The sequence below is a fragment of the Pseudoliparis swirei genome, chromosome 9, assembly GCF_029220125.1.
Source record: "Pseudoliparis swirei isolate HS2019 ecotype Mariana Trench chromosome 9, NWPU_hadal_v1, whole genome shotgun sequence".
Lineage (NCBI taxonomy): Eukaryota > Metazoa > Chordata > Actinopteri > Perciformes > Liparidae > Pseudoliparis > Pseudoliparis swirei.
In genome coordinates, this window is record NC_079396.1 from 19,729,486 (window position 1) to 19,757,424 (window position 27,939).

Below are 27,939 nucleotides of genomic sequence, written 5' to 3' on the forward strand. Positions count from 1 at the left end.
GTTATATTGAAATATAAATATAATAATACCAAACTAACTGTTTTATTTACTGTATTAATTTCATATCCTGGGATTTCTATCATAAATATTATGGTCCGACCAATGTAATGGGGTAAAAAAACTAGTCTCGGAGGAAGTAATAGGCTAAGTACCATAAAATCGCAGTAAAATGAGTAGGATATATGTTGAGTGGCCAACATATGAATATGTTCATCTGTGCTGTCCTGAGAGATAAAATAAGATTAGTAATCTACATTTTCTCAACATAATCCCGAGATGAGAGTAAAACTCGATGGTCCAAAATGTATTTGAGACTAGAATGGTTTAAAAAAAAAAGATACTTAGGCTAAGTGTTGAATAAGAGGACATCCAGTAAAACTGATTATATATTCAGACAAATGAAGAGAAGTGTCATTTGATGTCACTGGGGAGAAAAACACATACAAAGACTGTACAATATAACCAATTTTTATTATAAAATAAAAACCAGAAGCACCTTGTCTTTTAGAGTTTTGGTCAGATTGGGTAGACAAAATGAGTGTTTGATTTATTCTGATACACAAAGACAAATTGTGACTGTCGAAAAAAAAATACTTTTGGTCATCACAACTGGTACAATTTCATTGTCATATTTTACTAGTTAACATGCAGGAAATAATTGCATCAGACATTAAACATCATATAGAAAAACCATATTACCCAGGAAACACCCCCCATAAAATATCTTTTGTACTGAATAAAAAATTAAAAAAGAAAATGTGTTCTTGCATGATTGAATCTTGGATTTACATCTATTTGTTTATTTGATTTAACTGCTTGAGTTTTTAATTATCTTTGAACTTTGACAGCAAAATATGTGAATTTTAGGCACATATAAAACAGTTAATTACAAGGCCAGCCTCAAAGTAGGCAAATGGATACAAAACAATGTAAAGCATTAAGAAGTACTGGACAATACAGATTTTTGGCCAATAAATATATGAAAAAAAACACTCACACATGCTAACAAATGTGATATTTCAAGTGTTGCACTGCAAGTACCACAGCCGCACGGCATTACACTTGCTCTTGACTGTTTTTTCACGCTCAGCATTACACTTGCTCTTGACTGTTTTTTCACGCTCAGCATGACACATCAGTGTGTAGGCCTACAAATCTCTTTTCAGGCAGAACACCATTCTCTGTCTGGATATCAAAAGGCACAGTTTTTTACTTTCAGCACTGTCAATATTATACAAGTGCAAGTTGTTTGTCATATTGTGATAAAAGAAAAACATAGTAACAAACGAGTTATTATTAAACCTCGAATGAAAACTGGCCTTTATGGTCGTCCTATGTGCCAACAATATTCCAGTGTGTCTGCTTTCAACGGACCATCAAAGACAAGATTTCACCTTGTTTACTTAATTTATATCAAACACTAAATCGGTCCACTAATTCTGTATATTTGCATGGTTTGTAGAAATTATAATTATCGAACAAATAAGTGAAATACACTTTTGTTTTGCTGCTCCCTTACAGGTAAATAAGGCTACAGCAATGTTAACATCTGATGAATGCAATTATTGACTGGCGACTTAGGAGGTACTGTCCATGTACTTACAGAACTGGGTTGCATAGAGGAACCATGTTCACCATTTAAAAATAGATTTCCTTATAAAAAAACTATAAAAAGAAATCAATAAATGTATAAAATCTGGTGGAAATCTAAAAAAAGAGCTGATGTTTTTTTGTTGTTGTTGATAAAAGGCACAAGAATGAACAAAAAAAGTCCAAAAGTCAAGTCAGGGCAGGCAGGCTTCTGCTTTGGCAAAAGAACCACTTTAATATTGTTACTGGAGTGATTGTGATGAGATTGCTTTGGTTGTTGATTCCCGCTCTTTCAAATAGTGGTTGTAAATAATCAGCACTGAGGTTCACAGGAAAGGCCTCAGATTGCAATCTATAGTTTCAGCTCTGCCAAACACATTGTGTTTGTCAGGCTTAGGATTTCCTTAACCCCCACGCTAATACAACAAAGAAGTTTCAAGCTGGAGCTTTTCAGAGAGCTGTGGAGCGGTCCACTGAGAACTTAATGTCCACGTAGCTGGTTCAGCTGGGTGTAAATATTATCAGCTTGGCTAAGTTCCTCAAACACGGGCAGAAGGTTGAGCAGCTCAGCGTCATCCACATCATCAAACCATGACACCACAGGAACCTGTGAAAAACAAACAGTTACTCACAAACGGTTGACTTTTAAGTAAATTAATCACATGAACTGCACCTGGCATTTGTCAAAAGTTGTTCATCAGAGTTTCACAACTTCCAAAGTTCTGAACCCTAAAAAAACAAGCTAAATAACTCAGGGCGTATCATCTTAATCTGTCCTTAATGTGTCTTGCATGTGCAGTGTACGGTTCTATAAATCAGGATTAGAACTGAAATATTCAGCAACTATTATTATAATAATAAAGTCGTTTTAGTGACTTTTCAAGCAGAAATGCCAATCATTTTTGAAGGACAAAACTAAGATATTTGATAGTATATATAGTGTTATAGGGTGTTTCTCACTATAATACCTAAACACAATTTAGTATATTACAAACTAAAAGTTGCCATGTTCTTGTCAACTTTTACAGAGGAGCAATATTAAGCATCCTGACTGGCAACATAACGCACGGGGTGTGCCCGGCCCAGGACTGTAAGGCGTGATTGGTGATTAAAACCGTCCAGAACATCATTGGTACTCAACTACCAAGCATCATCTATGTTGGTGTAACCGTGTCATGTGCAGATCGATAAGATGACGAAAATAATCATTAGTCGCAGCCCTGATCAGGAGGAAATTAGGACTACACATGGAATATTGAATATTTCTCAGAATATAGAGGACCAAATCTGCTAACTTGTTGCTTTTCAGGCCAACGTGAGCGTGACGAGGCAGAGGTCTAAGAGCTGGTGCCGCATCTCTTCAGTGATTGTTATCAATATTATTAATAACAATTGTTAAAGCTGCATTCAGCACAAGAAGCTTCATATCTGACGGAAACAGATCAAAACTCACAGCATTATTAGGGTGGAAGATGTAGGAGGCAGGAGAGTTATCCAGGATGAGGGTTTTGTGGAGATCTCTGCCCAGGCGGCTCAAATCTTTCACATAGCAGCCCTGGTGGAATACACAAGATTCCCGGAATAACCGGGTCCGGAATACACTCGCGTGATCCAGCAGATCCGTCACCGGGTCTGCATACTGATGGAGGCCAGGGGAGGTGGGGAGCAGGTGAGGGAAAGCAGGTTGGACTAATGAAGCACTGTCAACTAATGGTGGATATTTAATTCCAACAGCAGATAGGTAAGACATCACACATCCAAACAAATCTACTCATCTGGATTAGGGTGCACCAGCTATTTGTACATGAAGTTCTACATATGTGTTGTAAAGTCACATTTAAGTTCTAAGTGGTGAAACTTTGAAAGTCGTAACTTAAAAAGTGTTGATGCATCAGCTTCAATAAACACAGAAACAAACTAGAGCTGCTATTACTGGAGCACTACAAGGCAAGAGAAAGCAGAAAAGAAATTCTGATGACATCAACAATCTTCACAAAAAATATCTATTTTAGGATCTGCTTCAGTATCTGATGTACTGTACCTTTGCGAGACTGGCTGTAAACAGCACACATTCAAACAACTCCCCCATTCTCTGCAGGAACTCATCCACGTATGGCCTCTTCAGGACATACACCTGCAATACAAACAGACCATTAGTAAACAGACCACCATCAGGACCATTTAAACGTAATGTACATGTCTTCTGTCTTCTGCCTTCTGTCCGTCGGCTGCCAATGGCCCGTTCCTGAAACAAGTAATCAAGAATAGGCCGTGCCAGTGTTAACCAGCCTATCCTGGATTACTTGAACCAGGCAGAGGCCCAAAGGGGATGCTTACCTACAGAGGGGGTCCCAGATATCACATTTCAGAGTTCATTACATTTCCACCTGTCCACTAGGGAGAAGCTCTGCTCCAGAGTTCAACATATGGTCCAACACAGTGTGCTAGTTAAGGACATCTTCACAGAGGCAATAATATCTACTGCATCACTTATGATGACATTTTAGATGAACTGGGCTGAAACGACTCATTTACTTGCTGATGCATCCACTTCCACTTCCACTTTCTCTTCCCTGTTCAACATCTGGCCAGTAGAGGGCTCCCTACGCCCGTCAGAACAAAATCCTAGCTGATCAGTGACAAGACCCATCCCTATTCAGCTCAGCAACTGCTGCAAACACATCAACATACATACACAAACACAAACCCCTCCCCTACACAGCAAACACACTCATACACAGCATTTTACCTGGTGTGTGGTCCCCTCTATCTCCACAGGAACGATGAAGTCTGCATTACTAATAGGCTGGAGGGAGAACACAGAGGGAGTTGGTTGGCACGCTCATTCACATGTGTACATTCACATGGAATTATATAACAACTCAACACTGCACACTAAGAAGCAGACTGCACACTGCCGCCATAAATCGCAGTGAATAGCCGACACAAACGTATGTAACTCACTTGATGTTTCTCGAGCACGTGTGATTCTTTTGGAGAAGAAATAATCAGAGCCGAACCAATGTACCACTGATATAAACATTTAGCTGATGTTTTATATTTGTGGTGAATCAAATGGAGCTTTCACTCAAACTGTACATAAATACTAGACATACTAAATGTAAGCATTAAAAAGAAACTTAATTGGTGAAAAAGTGGAGTATTTCTTTGCTTTGGTACCTTGAATGAGCTGTGCACCAGTGTCTCATCCAGGTCTATGACCACGCATATCTTCCCTTGGTCCTGGGCCTCCATCTCAGGCAGGAGGCTAGGTTCAGGTTGCTAAGAAAAACACAAATACATGTTTACTGGTACTGTTCAACACACACCTATATCATTTGTATTGGCCTTTGTTTACACGTAATGAGCATTATCGGTCCTGATAGTATACTGACTCAAATGAAAATCAGACGGTGGTCATTTAATTTCACCTCTGGGAAATTAGACTTACTTTTAGAGCTGCGTGTGTGTGTGTGGATGAAGGAGTGATAACAGCTCCTATGTTGCATATCTTTAGGATAAGCATATTTATGTCTTTCATTATTTAGGGAGAATACATTAGCTTGATATAATCTAATTTTTAGACATCCAGCTTTCCCCCTTTGTTAATATAGTTTCACTCTAGGCTCTTGATGAGCACAGCCAATCTGAAAGTAATCATCAATATATTACATAATGAAAACACATTATCCATTAAGGATGGAAATTTAGATTGAGAACAAAGAACACACACGAGGAACCGCAATATTATTTCACCAACTAATCAATGCGATTTGGTTTAATTTTAGATCCCGATAATAACCAGGCCCTACAGATGCTGCTTCCTGTTTGCTCCTGATGCTGGAGGACACTCCTCAATGTGGACAAACATGGCATCTCATTAAAATGCCCCTTACATGGCACTGAAGCTCTAATCAGGCTGGCAGCGTTCACCAGCGTGGCCAGCCGAGTGCAGCAGGCGCTCAAGGCTTTATTTTTGTATCCACCTCAGCGATTACAAACGCGCCTAAAGGATTGATACTCGCTTTACGTTCTTTTCTTTCTTGGAGGATCAAGTGTGAACATCAAAGTGATTCCATATCCGCAGACGGTTGCGGTTAGCTTTCAAGATGTGACAGCAGGTGCAGTAGTGGTTTCCGTGCACACTGCAGTTGTACAAAATAATGCTTGAAGAGAATAATAAGCATATTTCTACAACAGCCTGTTCACTTTATTCCAACAGATGGTCAAACTATTCATAAATAGCAAGTGGTGTGTGTGTGTGTGTGTGTGTTTGTTGGTGGGTGACAAGGAAGTTGAATCTTACATTAACAAAAAGTAAAACCAAAGCAAAGACTGAGCTGAGGTCTTCAAATTGTTCTCAGTAATGTAAAACATTGCTGGAATAAGAATAGTGTTACCTTGGCAACCGTCCCATTTTCTTGCGACTCCAGCAAGGCCTGATGGTGATGCGGTGGTGTTGGTGGTGGTTTGGGGCCATCCTGAGCTTTGAGGCAACAGAAGAGTGCTTTGAAGATGTTACAACTCCGAGGCTGTTTTAGGGAAGACCGGCTCACCTGGCCTGTTAAGCACAGAAAGAGAGACTTTCATGAGGAAACTGCAAGTTGTCAACATGGAAATGGCGTGGGTCCTTGAAACACACATCAAGTACACTAATCTTCTTGTTTTTTCACACATAAAGCACATGTGGAAATAGATGAAAAATAGTTTTTAAAGCAATTGAATTCAGTATAATTTATTATGAGCTACTTGTAACATGTGGAAAGAGCTTCCCCTTTCCTAAAAGGCACCATCCATTCACATACAGGGATGGCACAGCCCGCACTTTTGAAAATCTGTTTTTAATGCGCCTGCCTCTGCTGCTGCTGCTGGAAATGGCTGGTACATGTTATATAATCACAGAGGGCGGGAAAACCCGCACTTTTCAGCACTACCTTCAACAAAAAACATTCCAGCCATTTTAAACTCCAAGACCTTCCAGGGCTGCCTGAAGCTAGCCAGAACAGACAGACAGTCAGCCGGACAAGCAGTCACACCTCAACGCTCTGTGCGGGTCTTTGATCACTCACCATAACCAGGAGTGTCCCAGACCCACACAAAACTTGTAGTGAAAGAAAGGGAGAAAAACATTCCTGCAAGTTCCCTCTAGTGTGTTTCGTGTGAGGACTTGCCAACGTAATTTATATTCATTAATACAGTGGCATCACGGTAAACACTACTATAAAGAGGAAATGTTGATAAAGTGGAGAGAGAAAGAGATTTACTACTTTTATTTTTCTTTAACTAATCTCCATGCTGACCCTCAGTGCTCAGAAGACATAATGCAGACACACAAATGACCATGTTACACAACACCACCCTTAATAGACAAAGGAGATTGATTTGGTAATTCCTCAGATGTCCTTCATTAGTCCTACACACTATTTTCTGGAAAAAACTAATCAATATATACTTTCAATATATTCCAAATGATTAATGTAAATACTAATTCCTGATAGACGGTCAGTGTAAGGCAGCCTATTGATTTCCCACAGGAAGGCGGTATTGGCCATGTATGACATGATAACAGACACATTATATCTCGGATGGCATAACAGCAGATTAATCCGAAAGAGATCTACTTGTGACATTGTATCCGTTTGACCAAATCAATCGAACAAAACATGCACAGAAAAACAACACGATTTGCGTATGATGTGATCATGCACTATGCACGAGGCAGAATCAATGAGCAGGGCTTCTCTCAAGGCCGAGGAAAGCGTGCTAACAACGAAATCTTTGAAACGGCGCTACAATGGGCTCGAGCAGAGGGGTGTGTTTGGGCATTCCGCTGTCAACACCGCGGCACCTGGTATTTCTACAAAGCCCCTCAGTTAATCAACAGCCACTCTGGACGCCCGTGCACCTATAATCGTCTCTAAAAATGTATTGTTATGTAATATATAACCTGCTGTTTGTGCGTAAAACACAATCAAACTTGGGAACAGTGCAGCAATCTTTAAGGTTTCTACGCACTGATGTGCGACCCCACCCCCCTAAAATATGAAAGGAACACCACACCATCGTTTATAAATGACCCAAACAGCTTGGTTTACACTGTACTGTAGTGCAGCCTGTGGTGACAGACGAGCTCCTCAAGGTGTACCTGGTAGTATAGTAGTAGGATATGGGATGGTGCCAAACAAGCTGGAACCTGATCGCCATAAATACACAGCAGCTTGTTTTTAGGGGAGCTGACCATGATCACCAGCAGTGGCACCACTACCACTGAGAATAACTCAGCCATAATCACAACACCACATGTTAAGGACAGAGATGTATTTTACACACACACAAAAATACAAACAGAATCAACAGTAAGCTCTGGATGATATAAGCAGTGCGCAATGGAAACTTATACTTGACCATATATTCAATAGTAAAAGGGACAATTTAACTTTGGCACATCTACATTATAATCTCGCTTGTGCTGGATGGTATTCAGTTTTACATTATTATTATAACAGTTGTATGATCTTTAGGATTTGCAGGTGAAGAAATGGGGCTTCTGGGAAAAATAGTATTACTAAATAAGCACATTGTGATTCTTACAGACTATTAGGCTGTGTATCTCATAGTAATTAGATCTACATATTACAGATTTCTTTGGAAAATGTAAAAAAACAAAGGGGGCAATGCGCCTCTTTGACCGCGCGCTCACCAGCGTCCGCAGCGCTCAAACTGTCAAATGGGCGCACTACAGGCTCTCAGTCCACCGATCATTATCCTGCAAATATTTAAATAATAAACGCCACCACACTAACTGTAGCAGATATAATAATACTTTAAAATCCCACAGAACACAGGCCCGCCTCACCTGTTTTCGGTGACACTTGAACGTCTTCTTTCTGCACTTGGGTGATAACAGAACTTTCCATCTGACAATCACGGAGCCTTCAAAATCCTCAAATCCTGTCCGCGAGCACTGATGGGCATCCCTCATTGGGTTTTATTGAAAAGTCTACTCAATTATTCGCCGATGTAACTTGTCATCCGCCTCAGTAACAATCCCCGATGAGAGTAGGATGTATCTGGTTCCTGGGTTTCTTTATTCCCCCGCTTCTTTTTCTTCTTCTTTTCTTTTCTCGGAAGTCCGCCGCCCGGGGAGGGGGCAAGGCACTTGGATATGTTTTTTTGGAGAGTATATGAGTCTCTGTCAGCTCCGTCGTCTCGGGTTTTACCACTACTATTACGGGTCGTATCGCCGAGCAGCCCCCCTCTACCCGTCGCTGCGAAGCCTTTACTCTTGCGCCAACAACATGGAGAATCCAGGCGAGAGAAGGAAAACAACCGAGGAAATGGGGCAAGGGAGGGCGGTTTCAAGCCCCCCCTTACTACAAATAAACAACATCGCCCGAAAGGCTTTAAACAGTGACGGAAAACACCGAGAGACGACCTCTATGGTCGGTTTCGATCCAATAAAATCGATTCCCCTGTGCACTTTAATGTAAAATGTGAGTTTTGTTGTTAACCGGGGCTTTGTTTTTCTACGGTTGGGACTGTGCGGGCGCCTTGAAACCGTGCTGTTCTCTGATTGGGCGCATGGGATGTGGGGGCGTGGTCAATGCATTCCTCCCGGTTCTGCATGCGCTGCACTGTCGAACACATTCCAGCGCTGATTTTACAAATGAGATCACATTATTTGTAAATTATTTAAAATACTAAGTTAATTTCTGAAACATATGATTCGTTCGTTTAATACACAAGGAGTTTAATGTATAATCTTTCTCTAAAATGGGTATTCTTTCGAAGTTACATTTTTTAAATTATTTGTTTATATTTCATAACTAATATAGGCCATTCATTTTGTGATTGTATACAGCCTTTTTTTATTGTTCAACCGTACTCCTTGTACCAGAGATGTTGGTGATAGTATTAATAATGAGCCGAAGTAATGCAATTATCTCCAAAAAAATACTGTACAGGTCAATTATTGATTTTAATATATAACCCAGAGCTGGGAGGCTATTATTTTCCGGAAGTTGCTTATTGTAAGCTTTACATTCCATGCTACAGAGGGGTAACCTTTCAGTTTAAACAAAAAATGTGTGGTTTTAATGTGTAAAATATATGTGAAAATATATCACAACCTTCGATTAGCAAGAAAACCCAAATTAGTTTGTAGGCTTATTTAATAACCTAATAATGGATATATTCAGTCAACAGTAAACATACAGTTTGATGCATGTAACAGCAAATGTTTCTAGTTTCAATTGATTGGAGGACCACCTCCTTCACTAAATATGTCCCCACCAGAAAAGTTTTATTGGTAAATGTATCTCATACAACACATCAACTGTAACTGTCCTCAGTTGTACTTCATGTATGGGGCAAGAGAGAGCAGAGTGAAACCAATGACCCAGGCTCTTTTCTTATTTTCTCTCTCCTTTTGCTTCCCTTTACTGACAGAATAAGAAAATGAAACTGTAACTTGTTTTTGCCTGAAAACTGCTGGGGGCTTTTCTTTGGGAACCATTGCATTATAGCATTTGCCAAACATGTGTGCAACAACAGGCTCTAATGCAGTTACTTTACCATGGGACTGATGATCAAAAGCATTATGGTTGCATCATGTTCAAATAAAGACGAGTTTAATATTGAATATGTTAAAACTTGTAAGTATTTTTGTTCTAAATCAGGGAGATGAAAACAAGAACATTTCTATTGTTTCTCTTGTTTTTGATTCGAATAAGTTCTAGTCAGCTGCATACTAATCATGTTGCACTATACCGAGTATAATGACAACTAAAACACATTTCATTGACATTGCTCGCATAAATAGAAGTGGCTTAGATCTATTAAGCTATTTACGGCGTGGAGGTCCTGCAGTGCCTTCTTATTGTCGGAAACCTCTTGAGTAAATCCCACTGGTCCCCTCACTATCCACATGTTGAGCACCTGTGATGTGGAGTTTAGCAACAGCATATGTTTGCTTTATTCAAGCACATAAAACAGTCAACTTATGTAAAGAATACAAACTGCAAAACAGTTTAGCTGAAGAAGTCAGAGAGAGACAGTCAAATAAGTGCGCTAATAAAGGAATAGCTACACAGTTGAACTGAACACTATCTATTCCAAACACATGTGGGCCCCTTCCACCACACGCTCAGCCGGTGCCCACAGTGCCCACAATGCAAGACATAAACAAGAATGGCTCTGCTGTTTGCATTCCTGGTGTCGGGTGTTTTAGAGCAGATCTGTGTAAAAATATATACAAAATAAGTATTGACCTCACAGCTGTAAAAAAATAAAATAATAAGTAATACGGTTTAAAGCTCAAGCAACTGTTTACTAAATCAATTTAGACTTAATCATCTTTGCCTGAACTCTGGTGCGTCTTGCCGTCTCCTTGTAATGTTACATTCCTCTGAGAAAAAGAGCAAAGGGAGAACGCTGGTGTTTGAGGCCCTGAGCTTAGCGTTGAGGGTGCTGCTGTTGTTGGACCCCTGGAAAAAACTCTGCAAAACATGTGACTTCAAACATCAGGTTCAAATTAAACCGTCATCCATCTTTCACCAGTTAACACGCTGCAAGAACAGAGAGACTGAGACGGAGTTTCTTTCCTCAGGCCATCAGGATTGTGAACTCCGACCTCACCAGGACCCCCACATAGACCCACACAAGCACACACACACACACACACACACACACTTACTTGTGTTGTTTTTATTTGTAAATAGTGTGTACTTGTTGCCCTTGCACATTCCTGCTGAGCATTGCCACTTTCATTTCACTGCACACCCTGTGTGTGTATGTGACAAATAAAACATCTTGAATCTTGAACAGAACGAATGCGCAAGCATGCATGTAAAAACACGCATGAACGTAGAAATGAATCTGTTTAGTAGATTTCAAACCGGAAATTCATATTCACAGAGAATGAAAAGAAAATATATGATATGCAAGCCAATGTGATTCAAATCAAAAAAAAATAATCCTGTGAAAACAATTTCTGTAGTCCTATGCTGTAGCTTATTGTGTCGGTTCAGTTGGACTTTTTCCAATTCTCTTACACATTGAATGATTGTTATTGCAATTCATTAAATCAGTCAGTTATAGAAAGCCACAGTAATAAAACATTGAGCTTTCTGCATTTACAAACTCATCAAGGATACAACTATACTAATACAACACCGGTAAAATATCTTATCATATTAATGTAAATCAATTTTAAATGTGGGAGAAAAGATTCTAAAGATATTCTGTCCAAAACTACATAGCAAAACAAAAGTGATGTTGACACACAGGCAAGAGCCCACGCACGCACACGCACACACACACACACACACACACACACACACACACACACACACACACACACACACACACACACACACACACACACACACACACACACACACACACACACACACACACACCAGGTGTTGTAGTTATATTTCTACATTTCACACCTGGGAATCCACAACATCTACTTACAGCCTCATACACTCTGCCATGCATTGCTTCATCCAAACATGTTGATGTCAAACTAGCTGTTGAAATGTGCCTGCAGCATCTGAGTCTCATGTAAGGTTGGGGCTGTAGGGTCTACACTCATGTGATTTGCTGGAAGTGCCCACCCACCCTTCCTTCTACTCCACTAGCCTCCCACCTCTGCAGGCCTGCCCCTGAGTGGCCCCTGCAAGGCTATGTTTCCAGGAAAGGGGCCTACTAGACAGGCTGTGAGGCCTAGGCAGGGAGACATTGGCTCATTGAGAAAAACAAAAACAGAGAGGGGCGGTGGGAAGACTCTCCTCTCTTACATAACTCTGCCTCCATGACAGAAAAAGAAAAAGTTCCCCGCCACAATGCAAAGAAAAACCTGTCCCTCTCCTGGGCGTGCAAATGCTGAAGCACTTCAGGACTGGAATTCAAGCAACTCCATAACCAGCAGTGTTTGCTTGCTGTTGCACAATAGTTGCAACTCCCAGGCATGTACAGTTTCAACTGAATGTACACGAAAATAACCAAATCCCGATGTACAGGAATATTGTCACATCCCTGCAGCTAATTATATTTCATACGTTTGACCCAATACTGCTGTTCCTGTGCAGCTGTAACGACAACATAAAACATGATGTATCACACCGTTTGATTTAATGTGTTGTGTTCTGTTGTTCAGCTCCGGTGGTGAGACGTTTACTGTCCTGAGGAGTGTCTTTGGTTGCCTGCACTGCCACCTTGTGTTCAAAAGAAAGACTGCAAAGAGTCTTCAAGTGCATTCAACTCAGTTCCCCAAACAACAGTTTTAGATATGATTTACAAAAGCCTTATACATTTGACTGCCGAGAGATCTTACACACTTATAAATTACAGATATTGTGTCATTACATCTTATTGTGCTGCAGGAAGCTGTTGTGTTTTAGGTTAGGTTGGTTATCTGGATCCAGGTATTAATTATCTGGGTAAAAAATGATATCATTAGGAAATATACTTCATTATTACCGCTGTGGAGTAGTTAAACAAATTTGGTATTCAAAGCCATATCGTCCCTATTTGTTTTCTAACAGCGTACACAGATTTAGTTGTTTATTAAAAGATGACCATATATTTCTCATGTTTATTGAGAGTTTTCATAATTCAATTAACCGTATTCTGTTTGTAGTTTAGAAAGGGACCTTCATGGTGCACCATGCCCACAATTATAATAACATCAGATTGATATAATGTAAGATGGGGAGGTTATGTTGTGAGGTAATTTATCACGTTTCTTTCAGTATTCAGTTGTCGTACTGTTGAGGCAGGGAGTGACTCTAAGTCCACATGCTCTAACGAGCAGCTGTCAGGTTCATAGTTAACTCTAGGTGTAACCAACGTTACAGTAAAACCTGATTCACACCTCTAAACCAGTTAAGTTGGCAAAATGAATCTTACTTTTGTAAATCAGTATACGGGCTGGGACCAAAGCTACAGAACATAAACAATATCAGTTTCTTGATTACTAAATAAAAACATTTATTCCATTCATTTCTGAACTTCTATTATTTATACATCGGCACTTAAGAAGACGAAATGTGCTGGAAGAGAAGACAGTTTGGTTGATCACAGCTGCACTTAAAAAAAGAAAAGAAAAGAAGGTCCATGTGTGATTCAGGAGTCAAACTCTGGCCGCTGCTCTATCAGGATGGTCGTGTCGTTCTCCCTCTTGGAGGTCGGATCCAGGCAGGAAACTCCCAGAGCGATCAGACACAACCACACCTGCAGCACACACAGAAGGATTAAAGGTGTATCAGTCGATTGATCAGACAAAGATCACATATTCAGGATATGCAAGCATGTAAGCAAAGTGCATTTATATGGCACCCTTGACAGGCACTAGTCCCAAAGTGTTTGAAAATCAAGGAAATAAACAAAAATAAAGTTAAATCAAATCAAATGAATAAAACACCTAAGAAACTATGAAAGGGGAAACAAGATAAAACATAAAATGCATCATGCTACAATAACTCCATGAACAGATGGGTTTTTAGCTGTTTCTTTCCCACTGAGCCCAAAGACATCAAGATTATTGGGAGACTATTACAGTTTATGGCTTAGGGCTGCCGACTGGAAAGCACAATCTCCACCACGCTTAAAATGTTAAAGAACGCCGGGTGAAGGACCTCAGAGCTTAGGTTGTGCAGAAAGTCCTTGATATTCTTTGCTTTGTAAGTGAGCATCAACATTTAAAAATGAATTCTAAAATTAACAAGAAACCAGTGGAGAGTGGTTACATTAGGTATAATGTGTGACCATCTGATGGATCGTGCTGAGAGCTTGCATGCAGTATTTTGGACATTTGTTAAAAAAAATTTAAAATGGTGTAGGCAGGTCAAAAAGAGAATTATAGTAGTCCAGCTGTGATGAGATAAATGCATTTATTGGCATCTCTATTTAATGTAACAGACCCACGTGTGGCTGTTTCTTAAGTGAAAGAAACTTGATTGAGTCAGCGTCTTAATGACGGTATAAAATCACACAAGACTATGCCGACTAGACCCTGAAGATAATGATAGTGCAACAAGGAGTGAAGTTTATCAGTAACAATAATAAAGAGTGTATCTGCATTTAACTGCAGAACATCTATTTGCCATCCAGTTCCCAATAAACAGTTGTTCAGTGGAGAAATGCAAACATATAAGATCCGATTGTATAAAATGGTCCAATGATTAACTATGTTGTGTGACTACTTTTTTAAATTACTATTACTGCTGAAAACAATGTGGTATTCGTCATTTACGATGATTGTTTTTATTATTTGCTTATTATATTCCCCATGATGGCTTATTCTATAAAGTTAAAGAAAATAGTGAAACGTTGAGTTTTGTCCAATCAAAGACTAAGAAAATAAGCAAATAATGACATTTAAAAGGCTGGATGCAGTACATTGTTGCTTTAAAAAATATGAATTATCAAGACAGCTATGTTTTTTTTCATCTCTACGGCTTTTATTTATCCCAGTGATCATGGATAATAAGATATAAAAGGTGTTTATACTTCCTTTACATTATCAGATTTTTCTTTAAACTTTCAACTATCTTTGAATCCCCTGACATGAGAAAGTTTGTCGGATTTTCCCAGTTAATTAGAATAACAACAGGCAGGTAAAAGCAGCAACTATATTGTAAATATCAATAGACCAGAAGGCATCTTCTGACTATGGTCTAGAACCTATTCTGACTACTTATAGCTGCAGTTTAAGTCGCTGCAACCAGTTTTAGGTTACACAGTGGAACGACCTAGATCCACTCCCCTAATGTTACCTACCAAATATCCCACAAATGCCAGGTATGCCATGCAGAGGAATGCTGCCAGCACATAAAGCCACACACTGTTGAGGTCGGTCACGAAGACCACGACGAAGTACATGTTGATGGCACACACGATCAAGATCACGATTCCCCCTCCGATCTTAAACACCCTGCAGGTAAAAGAGAAGGAGTGTGTTTAAAGAGGCGATCATCATTTGTCGGGGTGTCTTTATGATGTGGGTTTACTTACAATCCGTTGGCAAACTCATTCATGAGAGATGGCAAACTGGTAAAAGTGAGGATGGGAATGAGGGCAAATGGCAACTGTGGGAGAAGAATGAATATGTGCCATTCAAATGTAGTTCATGCCATTTCTTGAGAAGACAGAAATAAACAGGTATTTCAAAGAACAGTTAAAACATATATTTGTTCTCATAGAGAGGGATTGGATTCCCCCAAAACTTCAGAAGTAAGGCGCTTTGCTTTTTAAAGTAAAGTAAAAAGCCTTTATTATTGTGGCTCCGTGAAAACAATAACAAGACATGTATTAGAGTGTGGGATTAAGAATGTGGCTCTTCCAAAGTGGAACCAGTTATTGAATACTCAGTCCTTGAGAATAAAATAATAATAATTAATCATCTTAGTGTCCTCCTTTTTGATTGAATGAATGAGAATGTGCTATGAGATCAAAAGGTGAAATAAAAGGTGATATGCAGAAAAGATAAAGTGAAGGTGGAGAGCTGTTGATGAAGCTGCCAGTGAACTAGCTTTCACCTTGGCCTGACCTGCATGCTCTGCAGCACGTTGAGGAAGTTATTCATGCCCGTCAGGTGCTGCACGTCCTGGAAGATGGCCACCAGCAGGGTGGGCGTGATGGCGATGGAGCGGGTCAACAACACCCGAGCGAAACGCGACCAGCGCAGGTTTAAGAAACCCTGAGGACAGGAAAACCCATTGTTCGGTGACATTTACAAGAGAACTGCACTTTGTGACAGCAAAGCAAACATGACCTCGCTTACATGATTAAAGTCTGATTCCACACAGGCGTTTTCATGGAAAGCTACCGAAACTAGGTCACAACTAAAGCACTTTTTCTTTTTAAAGTGACACAACAGACTGATGTGTGATTGTGATGAAGTTAAACAACAAGGCTGACATTTCCACTGTCACATGCGTGTTCCTGTGCACAGCTGATTCCTCCCTCCTCCACTAACCTCCATGACAAACTGGCCGGAGTACGTTCCAGTCATGGTGGAGCTCTGACCAGCTGCAAGGATCCCCACGGCCCAGATGTAGAGCGCTGCCGGGCCAAAGAAACAGCCGAGCACCACTCCCTGAAAACAGACACGCCAACAGAGAAGTTGAGTAACAGTGTATAAATACTCTATTACAATGAAAAGTCCAGCATTCTAAATCTTAAAAAACAATACAACTACATTCCATCATTATTCATTTGTTGATTATATTTTGTGCTGTCAATCAAATTCTGCAAAGTAACTCAAGTTGTGAGATAAATATAGTGGAATAAAAAATATAATATTTGCCTCTGAAATCAAGTGTTTTTTTAAATGTTTGCTTCAGAACAGTACATTTCACCGCTGCCTAAACTGGAGACTACAGGTCAGATTATCTCTGAGGCTTCAATTTTGAGCGTTCTTTTTTAAATCTACCTCCACTATTTAATGGCGGAAGAGCCCCTTTAAACTGATTAAAATTGATATCGCTCAATCAACATAATCCTACTTCAAGTTAATTTACTGAGCTGAACTTACCCCCCTGTAGAGGTTCACCTCTAGAGTTTCATTGTTCAAAGGGAACATTTGTGAATGAGGACTTCCTGTTTCATTGCAGACGCTGTGCTGGAATAAAAATGAAAAAAACACATCTGTAGCAAAGAAAAGATACACAAACCATTTTTTCCTCCAAAAGAGGTCATGAAATGTCTCTCGTTTTAGGCGATAAGAGCGGCTGCAGAGATACTCACCACCTCTTGGTTTGTGCGTCCGTAGAAAGCCTCCGCAAAAACAGCCACCACAAACACGTTGATGAGGAAAGAGAGAAACAGCGCGATGGTCGACTCAATGAAGAAATATTTGTTGGCCTCTCTCACTTCTTTCCTCTTCGACCGATCCACTTCTCGAGACTAAAAGGACATTTAGACACTTTTGATGTTTTGCTGAAACAAGTTTCTTAAAGCTGATTTTTTTTAAAAGGGGGGGAGGATGCTTTTGATATCCAGCAGTTGATCGCACCTTGACAAGAGCAGAGTGGAGGTAAATGTTGTGAGGCATGATGACGGCTCCCACGATGCCCACGGCCTGACTCAGCTGCACGGGCCCGCAGCCCTCGCAGTACGGCATGAACATCCCCTTCAGCAGCTGGCCCTGGTCTGGACTCACGGTCACATACTGCCAGAGGGAGCAGTGCATGTGTCGATGTTTACGATTAGCCAAAAATAAATCAGTCCACATTTGGATACGCATTGTCACCAGAAAGTTGCTCATTGTAAAAAGCCTGTTTTGAACACACCGACAAAATTAAACTGTTTCATAAAGCCGTCTATAAACCTCTCGTGACTTATGAAGCTTGTTTACGTCTTATACAGACACACACCAATATGTGAATAAGGGGACTATAGGCACCTATTACTTTTCCACTTAAAGCACTGCTTACTTTTATTGTTTGTGCCACTTTTCTATTACAAATCTTTGAGGGCAAATTCATATCATAGTGAGATCAAATGTGATTGTTTTCGCGTGTGAAATACAGCTGCAGTGACCAACGATTTATTACCTATAGTTGTTATTTTCAGTGTCAAATTTAGGGGATCATTGAAGTATATTAGCCAAATCGTGGAAGAGCAAATATGAACTTTATAACATCTGTCATACGCTGCTTATTGGATACTGGTGACCGACCCAGGATGTTCTAATAATCTGTCTCCCAGAAAAATAAAGATGTGGGTGGAGGAGAAATGTATCGGAAAACATGTTCTCCTCAGACCTGCCTGCAGATATGTGAATGTTTGTACCTGATATCCAAAGGCGATGGCCATGATGCCGATGAGCAAAGCAAAAAAGGCTTCCAGCTTCCTGAGGCCTGCAGACAGACATCGGGATGTTTTATTTATCGTTGTTGTGGCGACATCTTTCCCTGCAAGAGCACGACCACAACTTACCATACTTGTCTAAGAAGAGGAAGACAAACGTGTCGATAATTGTGATGAGGACACCAGCCCACAAGGGGATCCTATGGGGAAACACACACACAGTTTTACATTTCATGCCACTTTAAACTTGTAGTCTACTACATTTCAGAGGAAAATATTGTAGTTTTTTGTTATAAAGAAATTAGTTGATGGAGAGAAAATGTTGTTAAAAGCCTTTTTCCATAAACATGTCATGTTCCAGCTTCACAAATGTGAAGATTTGCCGCTTTTCCTTTTAATGGTTTCAAGGTATTGGATATAATATATTTTATTAATGTTGAGATTGCTAGTCGGACAAAGCAAACATTGTTAAAGATTTTAACTTTTAGCTCTAGTTAAACAACAATCAATTAGCTAATGGAGAACGTAAACAGCAGAATAACACAAAATGAAAATAAAAACATGATCATATCAATCATAAGTTAACACAACACTAACGTTTTGCTTTTACATTAACGCACAAGTAATAATAATAATCTAATGATAGAATATATAACAGTATGAGAGTCACAGGGGACATTGTTCTGCTTTTATCAAGTAAATTACATTTTCTTAATTATACTTTCATACTTCAAATGTAACATTTCCAATGCAGGACTTTTACTTGTAACAGAGTATTTTAACACGTGGTATTCGTACTTGTACTTCAGTGAAGGATCTGAATAGCTGATCGACCACGCCCAGCGCCCAACACATCGTGTCTGCTCACATTACCTGCCGGAGGAAAGAAGGTTGAACGCGATGGCGCAGCCGATGACCTCCTGCATGTCTGAGCCGATGATCGCCAGCTCCACCATCAACCACAGGATGATACGAGGCACCTGCACGGACGAAACAGGTGTGATTATTTAGAACAAATACACCAAGCGAACATCAGATTCACCGATATTCTAGATGAGAAATGTACATGAACATTTGGGCTTCAAAAGATAACCAATCAAGCATTATTAGGTTCCTGTTTGTTTGTTTTTTACATGATCCAAGAAAGGTCCAGGTGAGTGACTGGAAACACTTGAAATGTCTCTGTTTCTGAAGCTGAATACTTTTCTGTAAATAAAGAGGGGGTATCAAACCACATAAATTCAAATGGTTTTCAAAGTAAAAAATGTCAGTGCCAGACATTTGGTGGCATTGCGAGGGTTTCGTTCTAATTCATGGTCAGTGAAGCGCTCACAGCTTTAAACTTTAAAATAGTTCATGTCCATGAACACTGACTGACCGGCTGGGCAATCAGAAAGACAAACATCTGAATTCTTCAGCTGTGACTCGGGTCCTTTAAACACAGGAACAGTCTCACTACAGTTGGACAGATGTAAACATAAGAAATTGTTCCTTTCATGCAGCTCCCTGAACTTTTTTATTGCAGTCTCTTAAAATGTGTCCAGCAGAGATACAGTAGTTAAGCTCCAGAGAACAAAAGGGCTGCTCACATGTTTTTGTTAGCCATGTGGTTAAGAGTTCCACTTCAGGAAGCAGAGGCATTTTTACACAATCATTTATAAGTCACTTTGGATTTAACTGTAAATTTAAACACATTTTCCCACCGTTTTGAAAACTATTTTAGGCCCGACATTTGGGTTTAGTGAATATGTTGCTCATATAATGGCTTACAGCTGCTGTAACATTACACAAGTGCTACGTCTGCTAAGCCTCTCAGTTAGATCATTGGTGTTGAATATTGGGGAAGCTTTCCATTCATGAAAACAGGGAGGCGCTGTGGATATTTCATGCAAACATCGGAGTTCACAGGTTGCCTCACCGTGCGGTACTGGCGGTTGCAGACTTCGGCCAGGTGCATCCCGGTGACGACGCCGAGCCGAGCCGCCAGCCGCTGCAGCAGCAGCCCGATGATGGTGGCGGCCAGCAGCACCCAGAGGAGCTGACGAGAGGAGAACAGAGTCAGGCACCATCTGTCCATTGGCCGTCTATATGAGCTCAAACAAGGGTCAATACGAGTTTCAAGATTCAAGATTCAAGATTCAAGATGTTTTATTTGTCACATACACACACAGGGTGTGCAGTGAAATGAAAGTGGCAATGCTCAGCAGGAATGTGCAAGGGCAACAAGTACACACTATTTACAATAAAAAACAACACAATATTTACAGTAAGTGTGTGTGTGTGTGTGTGTGTGTGTGTGTGTGTGTGTGTGTGTGTGCCTAAGAGGGGCAGTTGTGTGGGTCTATGTGGGGGTCCTGGTGAGGTCGGAGTTCACAGTCTTGATGGCCTGAGGAAAGAAACTCCGTCTCAGTCTCTCTGTTCTTGCAGCGTGACTACGGAGGCGCCTGCCTGACCGCAGCAGCTGAAACAGTCTGTTGTTGGGGTATCAATAAAATACGTTATTCACACATTTATGATGAAAATGATATCAATAGACCTTATTCATGGCAGACATTCTGACTTGTCATGCAGGTGAGACACCCGGTAACGATGCCATGACAACGAACCAGCACGCACACAAATAATATGCAGTCATATCATCTCCACCAGGTGATTCGTGTGATTTGCGCGTCCATTCATGAGTAAGTGTGCACCTGTCTGTCCACGGCTTATCTCACATTCTGCTGCAGCAAACTATTAAGGCTGCATGCTCAACCTCTCACGGTTGCGGTGACTCATACTCTTTCTCAGGACACATTTTATTGCCATTAACTCCTCCCTCACTGGTGCGACTATTTGCTCACTTTAGGCATTTTAAACAGTGTGTTTGGCTTACAGCTAACATAACGACTAGTACACACACAAACACACAGACACACACACGATGACGTTACATTTTTTTCTCGGCAAGCTTGTACAACCGGTTTTATACGACGACTTTGAAACCAATTGTTTGCATTCATCGGCGCTGGTTTTAGAGTTTTAACGTAGTACTATGTAGTACATTAGTGTCCAGCTGGGGGGTTTGCCAATTGTGGGTTGTATTCACAACACAGAGTTTCCAACAGTATTAATAACAACTGTGCAATAATCACAACAGCATGTCATTTTCCTCACAGTCCTCTGGCTTACACCAGAAAACTGCATGTGGATTTAAATCTGTACCCAGATGTTTATAAAAGCAATTCTGTTTGCCCTGAGACTACAGCCACACTAAGTAAAAAAGAAGAAAGAAAGATGAGTGTAAATGTGTACATTTTTCCTCTTTGTTTCAACACCAACTAAAACAGGTTTTTTCTCACTCAAAAACAGAGCGTTGCCACAGCGTCTCCAAACCCTGGCTTTGTGTTTCAGTGTGTATGGGAAAGAAACAAAGTATAAAAACAAAGCTTTCACTAAACAATCGTCCAAGTCTCTGCGTAACGGTTGAAGTCTGCGAGTTAGTACATTTAAGAAAGACTTCTTGTGACCTCAAATGTTCTCTGCAATCATTCCTTTTTTTTGTCAGGTCATGAAGGCACTCCCATCTCGGCATTTCAGCCTTTATTCTTGGATCCGCCCGCCTACCTGCAGCTTGCTTACTTTGTTTGAACTTCCTACCAAGTAAACAATGTATTTAAACTGCTTTATCTCGGAGTCTTGAAAGTGTTTTAATCTTACATCATGCTGCCATGTGTGACTCTCATAATAACAATACGTTTAACAATAACAATCATACCCTGATAGAAGACCAGATATTGCCCGGGAAGGTTTTCTTCTCTTCCCTCGTCTTAAACACTAAAGTGAAACAGTTTTTCAGAATAGATTCATCCAAACAATATTGGAACATTAAGTACTTTAGAAACACAAATAAGTGACAGTCCGGCTGAAGGCTAAGGGCTCGGTCACACTCCACCTCTCACTCCACCTCTCATTCACTTTATTTAAAGCTCCTGCGACTGAAGGAATGCGTTTCCAATTTTTGCAGGTCAAAGTTCCCCTTCGGTAAACTTTCACCTGCGTGTCTCGATATTTGGTTGAGGACTCAGCTAGTCGGAGATGACAATGAAGTGTTTAGTCATAAGTTGTATACTTTTCCAACTTGTTGAATTACATTCTTATCCTGCCAATAATGTTGTTTCCAGCAGCCTATACGTGTAACCCGGTACACATTATTTACATTCTTTCCTGTTAAATGCATGTCGACAAAATGAAAACCAATCTTACCCGGTCAGTTCTGAATTCAGTCAGTTACTGTAAGAACATTATGTAATTGGTGTGACAGTTGTAGGTAGTATTTGTTTTTGTCGATTGTAGTAGCAGTGAAGCTGTCAATCAAATAGACTTGGTTATTAACTGTCAGTGAAATAATTGTTGGCTGTCCAAATGAAGTTTTTAAGGATACATTATTTTTTAAAAGAACTATGTCATTTGGCTTAATTTCAGTGTACATTTTATGAACAGGGAGACAGCTTTTTAGATCGCTATTTAAGTTACTTTAGTAGGTAAAAGTGTTTTTTGGTAACTTGAGTATACATATTTGTGGGATTATATGTTTACATGCAGACAAACCTGCTGTGCAAAAACGGAAATAATCCAGATGTTGTCAAATAAAATGTAAGGTTTTTAAATTCATTTGAAGTGTACCAACTAAACGTTGTCTCTATTTAAACATAATAGGTGTGCAGCTTTAATGAAACATCCAAGGACAAAAATTAAGCATTACCCACTTATAAACTAAACTCAACTATATTGAAGTTTCTACTTCCCACACGGAGAGCTCGGTCTAATGAGACACATACCAGTGGAGCACAGTACACTGGTAAACAACAGTTGATTATTTGATGTGCTCATATAGTGTATTAGAAAATATGTACTTAATATCATACAAATGAATTCAAACACACATCAATGCATTCGTAACTAGAACGGGCACTCGGTAGAGCGCATACCTTCGCATATCACAAGATTGGGCATTGAATTATGAACATTTTGGCATTAGTTGCATGCCAATTGGATAAAAATTGACCGTGCTATGGTAAAAAGAAGATTTTGACCTTTTCATGACCTTGACTTTTGACCCGATCGATCCCAAAATCGAATCAAATGGTCCCCGGATAATAACCAATCATCCCACCAAATTTCATGCGATTAGGTTTAATACTTTTTTAGTTATGCGAGTAACACGTATACAAATAAATAAATGGCGATCAAAACACAACCTTCTGCATTTTCAATGCAGAAGGTAATCAACGAAAAATAAAGTGAACACAACAGCCAGCGTCAGTTACTGTGGCGCAAGCATTACTTTAGTTACCTTGAAGCCAGCTTTAGCACCAGACTGCAGGTCAGACTCGATGTTACCAGGGTCCAGGTAGGCGATGCTCATCAGAAACCCCGGCCCACTGAAGGCCCACAGCTTACGGAAACTAAACACCTTCTGCAGGGAAACAGAAATTAAAGCTGTAACAAAGACAAACAGCGGTCTATACAGGAAATTGGCATACCTTTTTATACAGGCTTTCTTATCTGTCACTTTTCATGGACTGATGGATTACCTCTCTGTCCTCCACAGGAACAGGAACCCTCTCTTCAAAATAAGTACTCGAAAGAGGCTCATTATTCTGTTTCTGGAAGAAGTCCGAGGGGTCGGACACTGTGTGAGTGTGTGTGGTTTGGATCACTGCTTTCTCTCCCTCCATGTCCTCGGCTGAAATGTGACAGAACAAACATGGTGAAAAAACAACAACGAATCACCACGAGGATTCAAGTTGAAGTTATTTGTTGTGTACATTAAAAAGTATCAATGTTTTACATTAAAATGCAAGGAAATGCATCTGCTCTGGCTCTCTCGCCCCTTATTTATAAATAACACGGTTAATAAGAAACAACCACAATAATAGACAAATAAATAACAACACAAAACAAAACAATAATAATTATAATAACTGGGGGTTTTCAAAATGCTTGTGCGTAATTCATATCACACACAGATCACACAATGCAGTAAACACACAGTGAATGACTCCAGTACATGTACACATTTGATGACAACAACAACATTGTAAAGAGGTCGTGTCTGGTCATTAGTTTGTTTGTTTAAAATAATTAGCATTCTTTTCCCCCTTTGTTAAGAACTCTGAATGGCCTCTGTGATTGTAACTTTCATGGCAAACCATCAGTTATTTATTACCTTCGCATTGAAAATGCGGAAGGTTATGTTTTGATCGCTGTGTATTTATTTATTTATTTGTATGCGTGTTATTCGCATCACAAAAAAAGTTTTAAACCGAATCGCATGAAATTTGGTGGGATGATTGGTTATTATCCGGGGACCATTTAATTAGATTTTTGGATCGATCGGGTCAAAGATCAAGGTCATGAAAAGGTCAACATCTTCTTGAATCGCATGAAATTTGGTGGTATGATTGGTTATTATCCGGGGACCATTTGATTAGATTTTGGGATCAATCGGGTCAAAGGTCAAGGTCATGAAAAGGTCAAAATCTTCTTTTTACCATAGCATGGTCAATTTTTATCCAATTGGCATGCAACTAATGCCAAAATGTTCATAATTCAATGCCCAATCTTGTGATATGCGAAGGTATGCGCTCTACCGAGTGCCCATTCTAGTTGATAGATATTTCCGTCTCGACTAAAGTGATGAAGGTGGCCAGATGGAGAGAATTGGATGAACAGAGATGTGTCAGAGACATAATGAGTTTGTTCTAGTTTAAGGGAGAAGGAATGATGCTTCGTTGTGACACAACAAAAGTGTGGACGAAACAAACATCCTCACCATGCCCTCCAGTTTGTTCTGGCTCCTGATCTGTGGGAACGCTGGGAGGCAGAGAGGAGATGTGGATGTTCTCAGGAGAGAGGTCTCTCACTGGAAGCAAACAGGTTATTATACTGAGATACAAACGATGATCACAGTGCACACAAAACACAATACTTTACTCACAGAGAACCATGAGAGAAAAAAGTGCAAAGATAATAATTATCGTTAGTCGCAGGTCTTCTTTGCAAAGTTATAATAATGTCAGTGATCCTGCACTTACTTTCCATCAATACACTGCAAATGTTTCACCTCTGCATGGAAAGTATCTACAGAAGTACATACTTGGGAGGCATATGTTGTAGTATTTAGTCCAACAAATGTATTTCACAGCTATTTGTTACTTTACAGATTTAGAATATAAATACAAAATACTATTACATTCTGATGTAATATTAGATTATAAAATACCCGCCAATCTGATGTAATTAAAATGGGCCCCAGCTTTAACAGCTGCAACATTTAAGGGATTCACATATTAATAAATCAATAACTATAATCCATTGATACAATATATTATTCTGAAATGAGCTAATCTGCACAAGGACTACTTCTATTTTAGGGACTCTGTTTTTTGTGGACATTTTATCAAATCTGTGAACACTTTATTACGTATGAAATACAATACAACATTTATGACATAAATTCTATAAAAATGTTTCGACATATATTTATTTATATTTTCCTCACTATGTGTGTCAAGCTACACTCTTATACATAATCTTACCGTTATTATATATGCACATATATGAAGTTATATTTATATTAGTCAATACTGTATAGTATATTTGATATAATGTGTTTATACACTTCACTTAAGCTGTATCATACTTCCAGCTGTTTATTCTGTTATTTTATGCTATCATTCAGAAGCATTTACATATTAAACAGTTCAGTTCAACAACCTAAAAAAATAAACATTAACAATTTAAACCTCTCAGAAGGTGACAATCAAAACAGCACATGTTTTATTTAGAAGGAGACTTTATGGCTGAGCTGTTTAATGGGATTGCATTAGATTTGTGCACTAAATAGAGTGTCTTCTGCCTGTACCCTCAACGATTATTCAAGAAAAGTACAAACTTGATATGGTCTTAAAATTAGACTTTGAGAAAGAAACTCTCCCCGGACCCCAAGACGAGGACCCACTCTAGTTGCTATTCTACAGTTATGGTGCACATATCTGAACAGATGTGCAATCAATCAGATTGCAACCAATGAGCCTCATATGGAGTGAAACTAAGGCTTCGGTGCTCTGTTGATAAACCAGCATCACTTTGAGAAAACAGTAATATGTTTGTGTGAGAACTTTATGGGTTATGTTATAAACCAATGAATGATGAGGTCAATCAGAACTGTTACCACACTATAAACCATGTGTTAAATGTTTTACGATATCAATTAAGGGTCATGGAAGGTAAAGTCATTTTAGGCAACATTTGATGAGAAGAATATAAACTGTGGATGAAAACTACTAGCATTACAATGTAAAAATACTCTAGCAAAAGTAAAAGTCATGCAGGAAAGAAGGATCATTTCTATATTGTTAATATTGTTGTCACGGGTTGTAAGAGCAACGTTGTACCTGCTTTATACACAGAAGGGTAGTTTAACGTTAGTCCACTGGTTCTCAACCTTGGAATAAAGTCAATTAGTGTCTAAAAATAACTCAATGATTTGCTTCTTTTGTAAAACATTGAATGACTTTAGAGTTTGGGACCAAAAACAACCATTTATATTCAACTTCTCATATTGTATTATGTCCTAACATCTTAATTTTGATAAATAATTACTTCATTGTCGGTTAAAAAGTACGCTACAAGAGCTCCCTCTGAAATGTAAAGTAAGCTAGTGGAGGAGAAGAAGAAAACAGCTTTGAATAAAACATGTAAAATACAAGGACCTCAAATGTGTAGGTACAGAACATGAGTAACTACATTCCACCACAGCTGGCTTTACACCGTGAGACGTTAATGTAATGGACTCACCTGACCGCCGAAAGGAAAACATCTTCTTCTTTCTCAGAGACATGACGTCTTTTTAAACTCTGTCAAACTTTCCAAAACATCAAACGAACCGAGCAGCTACATTCCGGTTATGTGATTCATTTTGCTCTCCTCTTCGCTTGCTTGTGTGTAACTTCCACTGAGGAGTTCACGGAGAGCAGCAGCATCCGGCAGGTAGGAAACATACGTTGGACATCGTCCTTCCGAGTGAAGGGGTGACTCACCGGGCAGGCGACTCAAAGTCAACACACAGGTGAGGAAGAAGAGGGGAAACCGACAGAGGACAAAGTGCATCTGTTAAGATGTTTCTAACACGTCACACGGTTAATACAGTAAAGCAGTCTGATCAGACCCCGGATGAGGAGGAAACGAGACTCACAGCAGGGTTCTAGATTCCAAAATAAAACACACATTACATTGACAGGTGTGTGTAAACAAGCATAGCACCTTTGAATAATGTTTATTTTAGTTGAGTGACATGATATGTCTTTGTTTTGTGTCTCATTCATTCATGAATTTTATTTTTGTATAGCCCAAAATTACAAATTTGCCTTATAGTTTCGTTACAAAATAAAAGTTTCGGAATTTATTAATGGTTGTTTCCGGCTTTTTGGCTTTTCAAAATAAACCCAAACCAATCGATGGGTTAAAAAGAAAACTGTCAGTTGT

At 39.5% G+C, this 27,939-nt stretch overlaps 2 protein-coding genes across 3 annotated transcripts; both read right to left on the reverse strand.

Moving 5' to 3' along the window:
- Positions 1-452: 452 nt before the first annotated feature.
- Positions 453-9,072, reverse strand: ctdsp2 (CTD (carboxy-terminal domain, RNA polymerase II, polypeptide A) small phosphatase 2). Its single transcript, XM_056422057.1, has 7 exons — positions 8,447-9,072; positions 5,991-6,151; positions 4,771-4,872; positions 4,340-4,396; positions 3,632-3,724; positions 3,044-3,229; positions 453-2,197 (listed from the first exon to the last, which is right to left on the reverse strand). The coding sequence occupies exons 1-7, from the start codon at positions 8,505-8,507 to the stop codon at positions 2,072-2,074; spliced, it is 786 nt and encodes a 261-aa protein (XP_056278032.1). The 5' UTR covers positions 8,508-9,072; the 3' UTR covers positions 453-2,071.
- A 4,097-nt stretch (positions 9,073-13,169) lies between these two features.
- Positions 13,170-27,591, reverse strand: LOC130199645 (natural resistance-associated macrophage protein 2-like). Of its 2 annotated transcripts, XM_056423324.1 has the most exons (16): positions 27,253-27,590; positions 25,226-25,315; positions 23,985-24,136; positions 23,744-23,866; positions 20,327-20,446; positions 19,282-19,388; positions 18,538-18,608; positions 18,391-18,458; positions 17,612-17,767; positions 17,344-17,502; positions 17,132-17,218; positions 16,574-16,693; positions 16,145-16,294; positions 15,610-15,683; positions 15,376-15,529; positions 13,170-13,827 (listed from the first exon to the last, which is right to left on the reverse strand). In XM_056423324.1, the coding sequence occupies exons 1-16, from the start codon at positions 27,293-27,295 to the stop codon at positions 13,720-13,722; spliced, it is 1,782 nt and encodes a 593-aa protein (XP_056279299.1). In that variant the 5' UTR covers positions 27,296-27,590; the 3' UTR covers positions 13,170-13,719. The 2 variants fall into 2 exon arrangements, with proteins under 2 accessions (XP_056279299.1, XP_056279300.1); XM_056423325.1 differs by lacking the exon at positions 13,170-13,827 and having other exon boundaries at positions 15,438-15,529; positions 16,134-16,294; positions 27,253-27,591.
- Positions 27,592-27,939: the final 348 nt, after the last annotated feature.

Coding starts and splice junctions, on each gene's coding strand:
- LOC130199645 (XM_056423324.1), bottom strand. CDS start 27,295: ATGTCTCTGAGAAAGAAGAAGATGTTTTCCTTTCGGCGGTCAG. Junction 24,137..25,225: donor AGAACAAACTGGAGGGCATG/GTGAGGATGTTT, acceptor GTCACATTTCAG/CCGAGGACATGGAGGGAGAG. Junction 18,609..19,281: donor AACCTTCTTTCCTCCGGCAG/GTAATGTGAGCA, acceptor GTTTCCCCATAG/GATCCCCTTGTGGGCTGGTG.
- ctdsp2 (XM_056422057.1), bottom strand. CDS start 8,507: ATGGAAAGTTCTGTTATCACCCAAGTGCAGAAAGAAGACGTTCAAGTG. Junction 4,397..4,770: donor TGGTGCACAGCTCATTCAAG/GTACCAAAGCAA, acceptor TTCTCCCTCCAG/CCTATTAGTAATGCAGACTT. Junction 3,725..4,339: donor TAGAGGGGACCACACACCAG/GTAAAATGCTGT, acceptor TTTGTATTGCAG/GTGTATGTCCTGAAGAGGCC.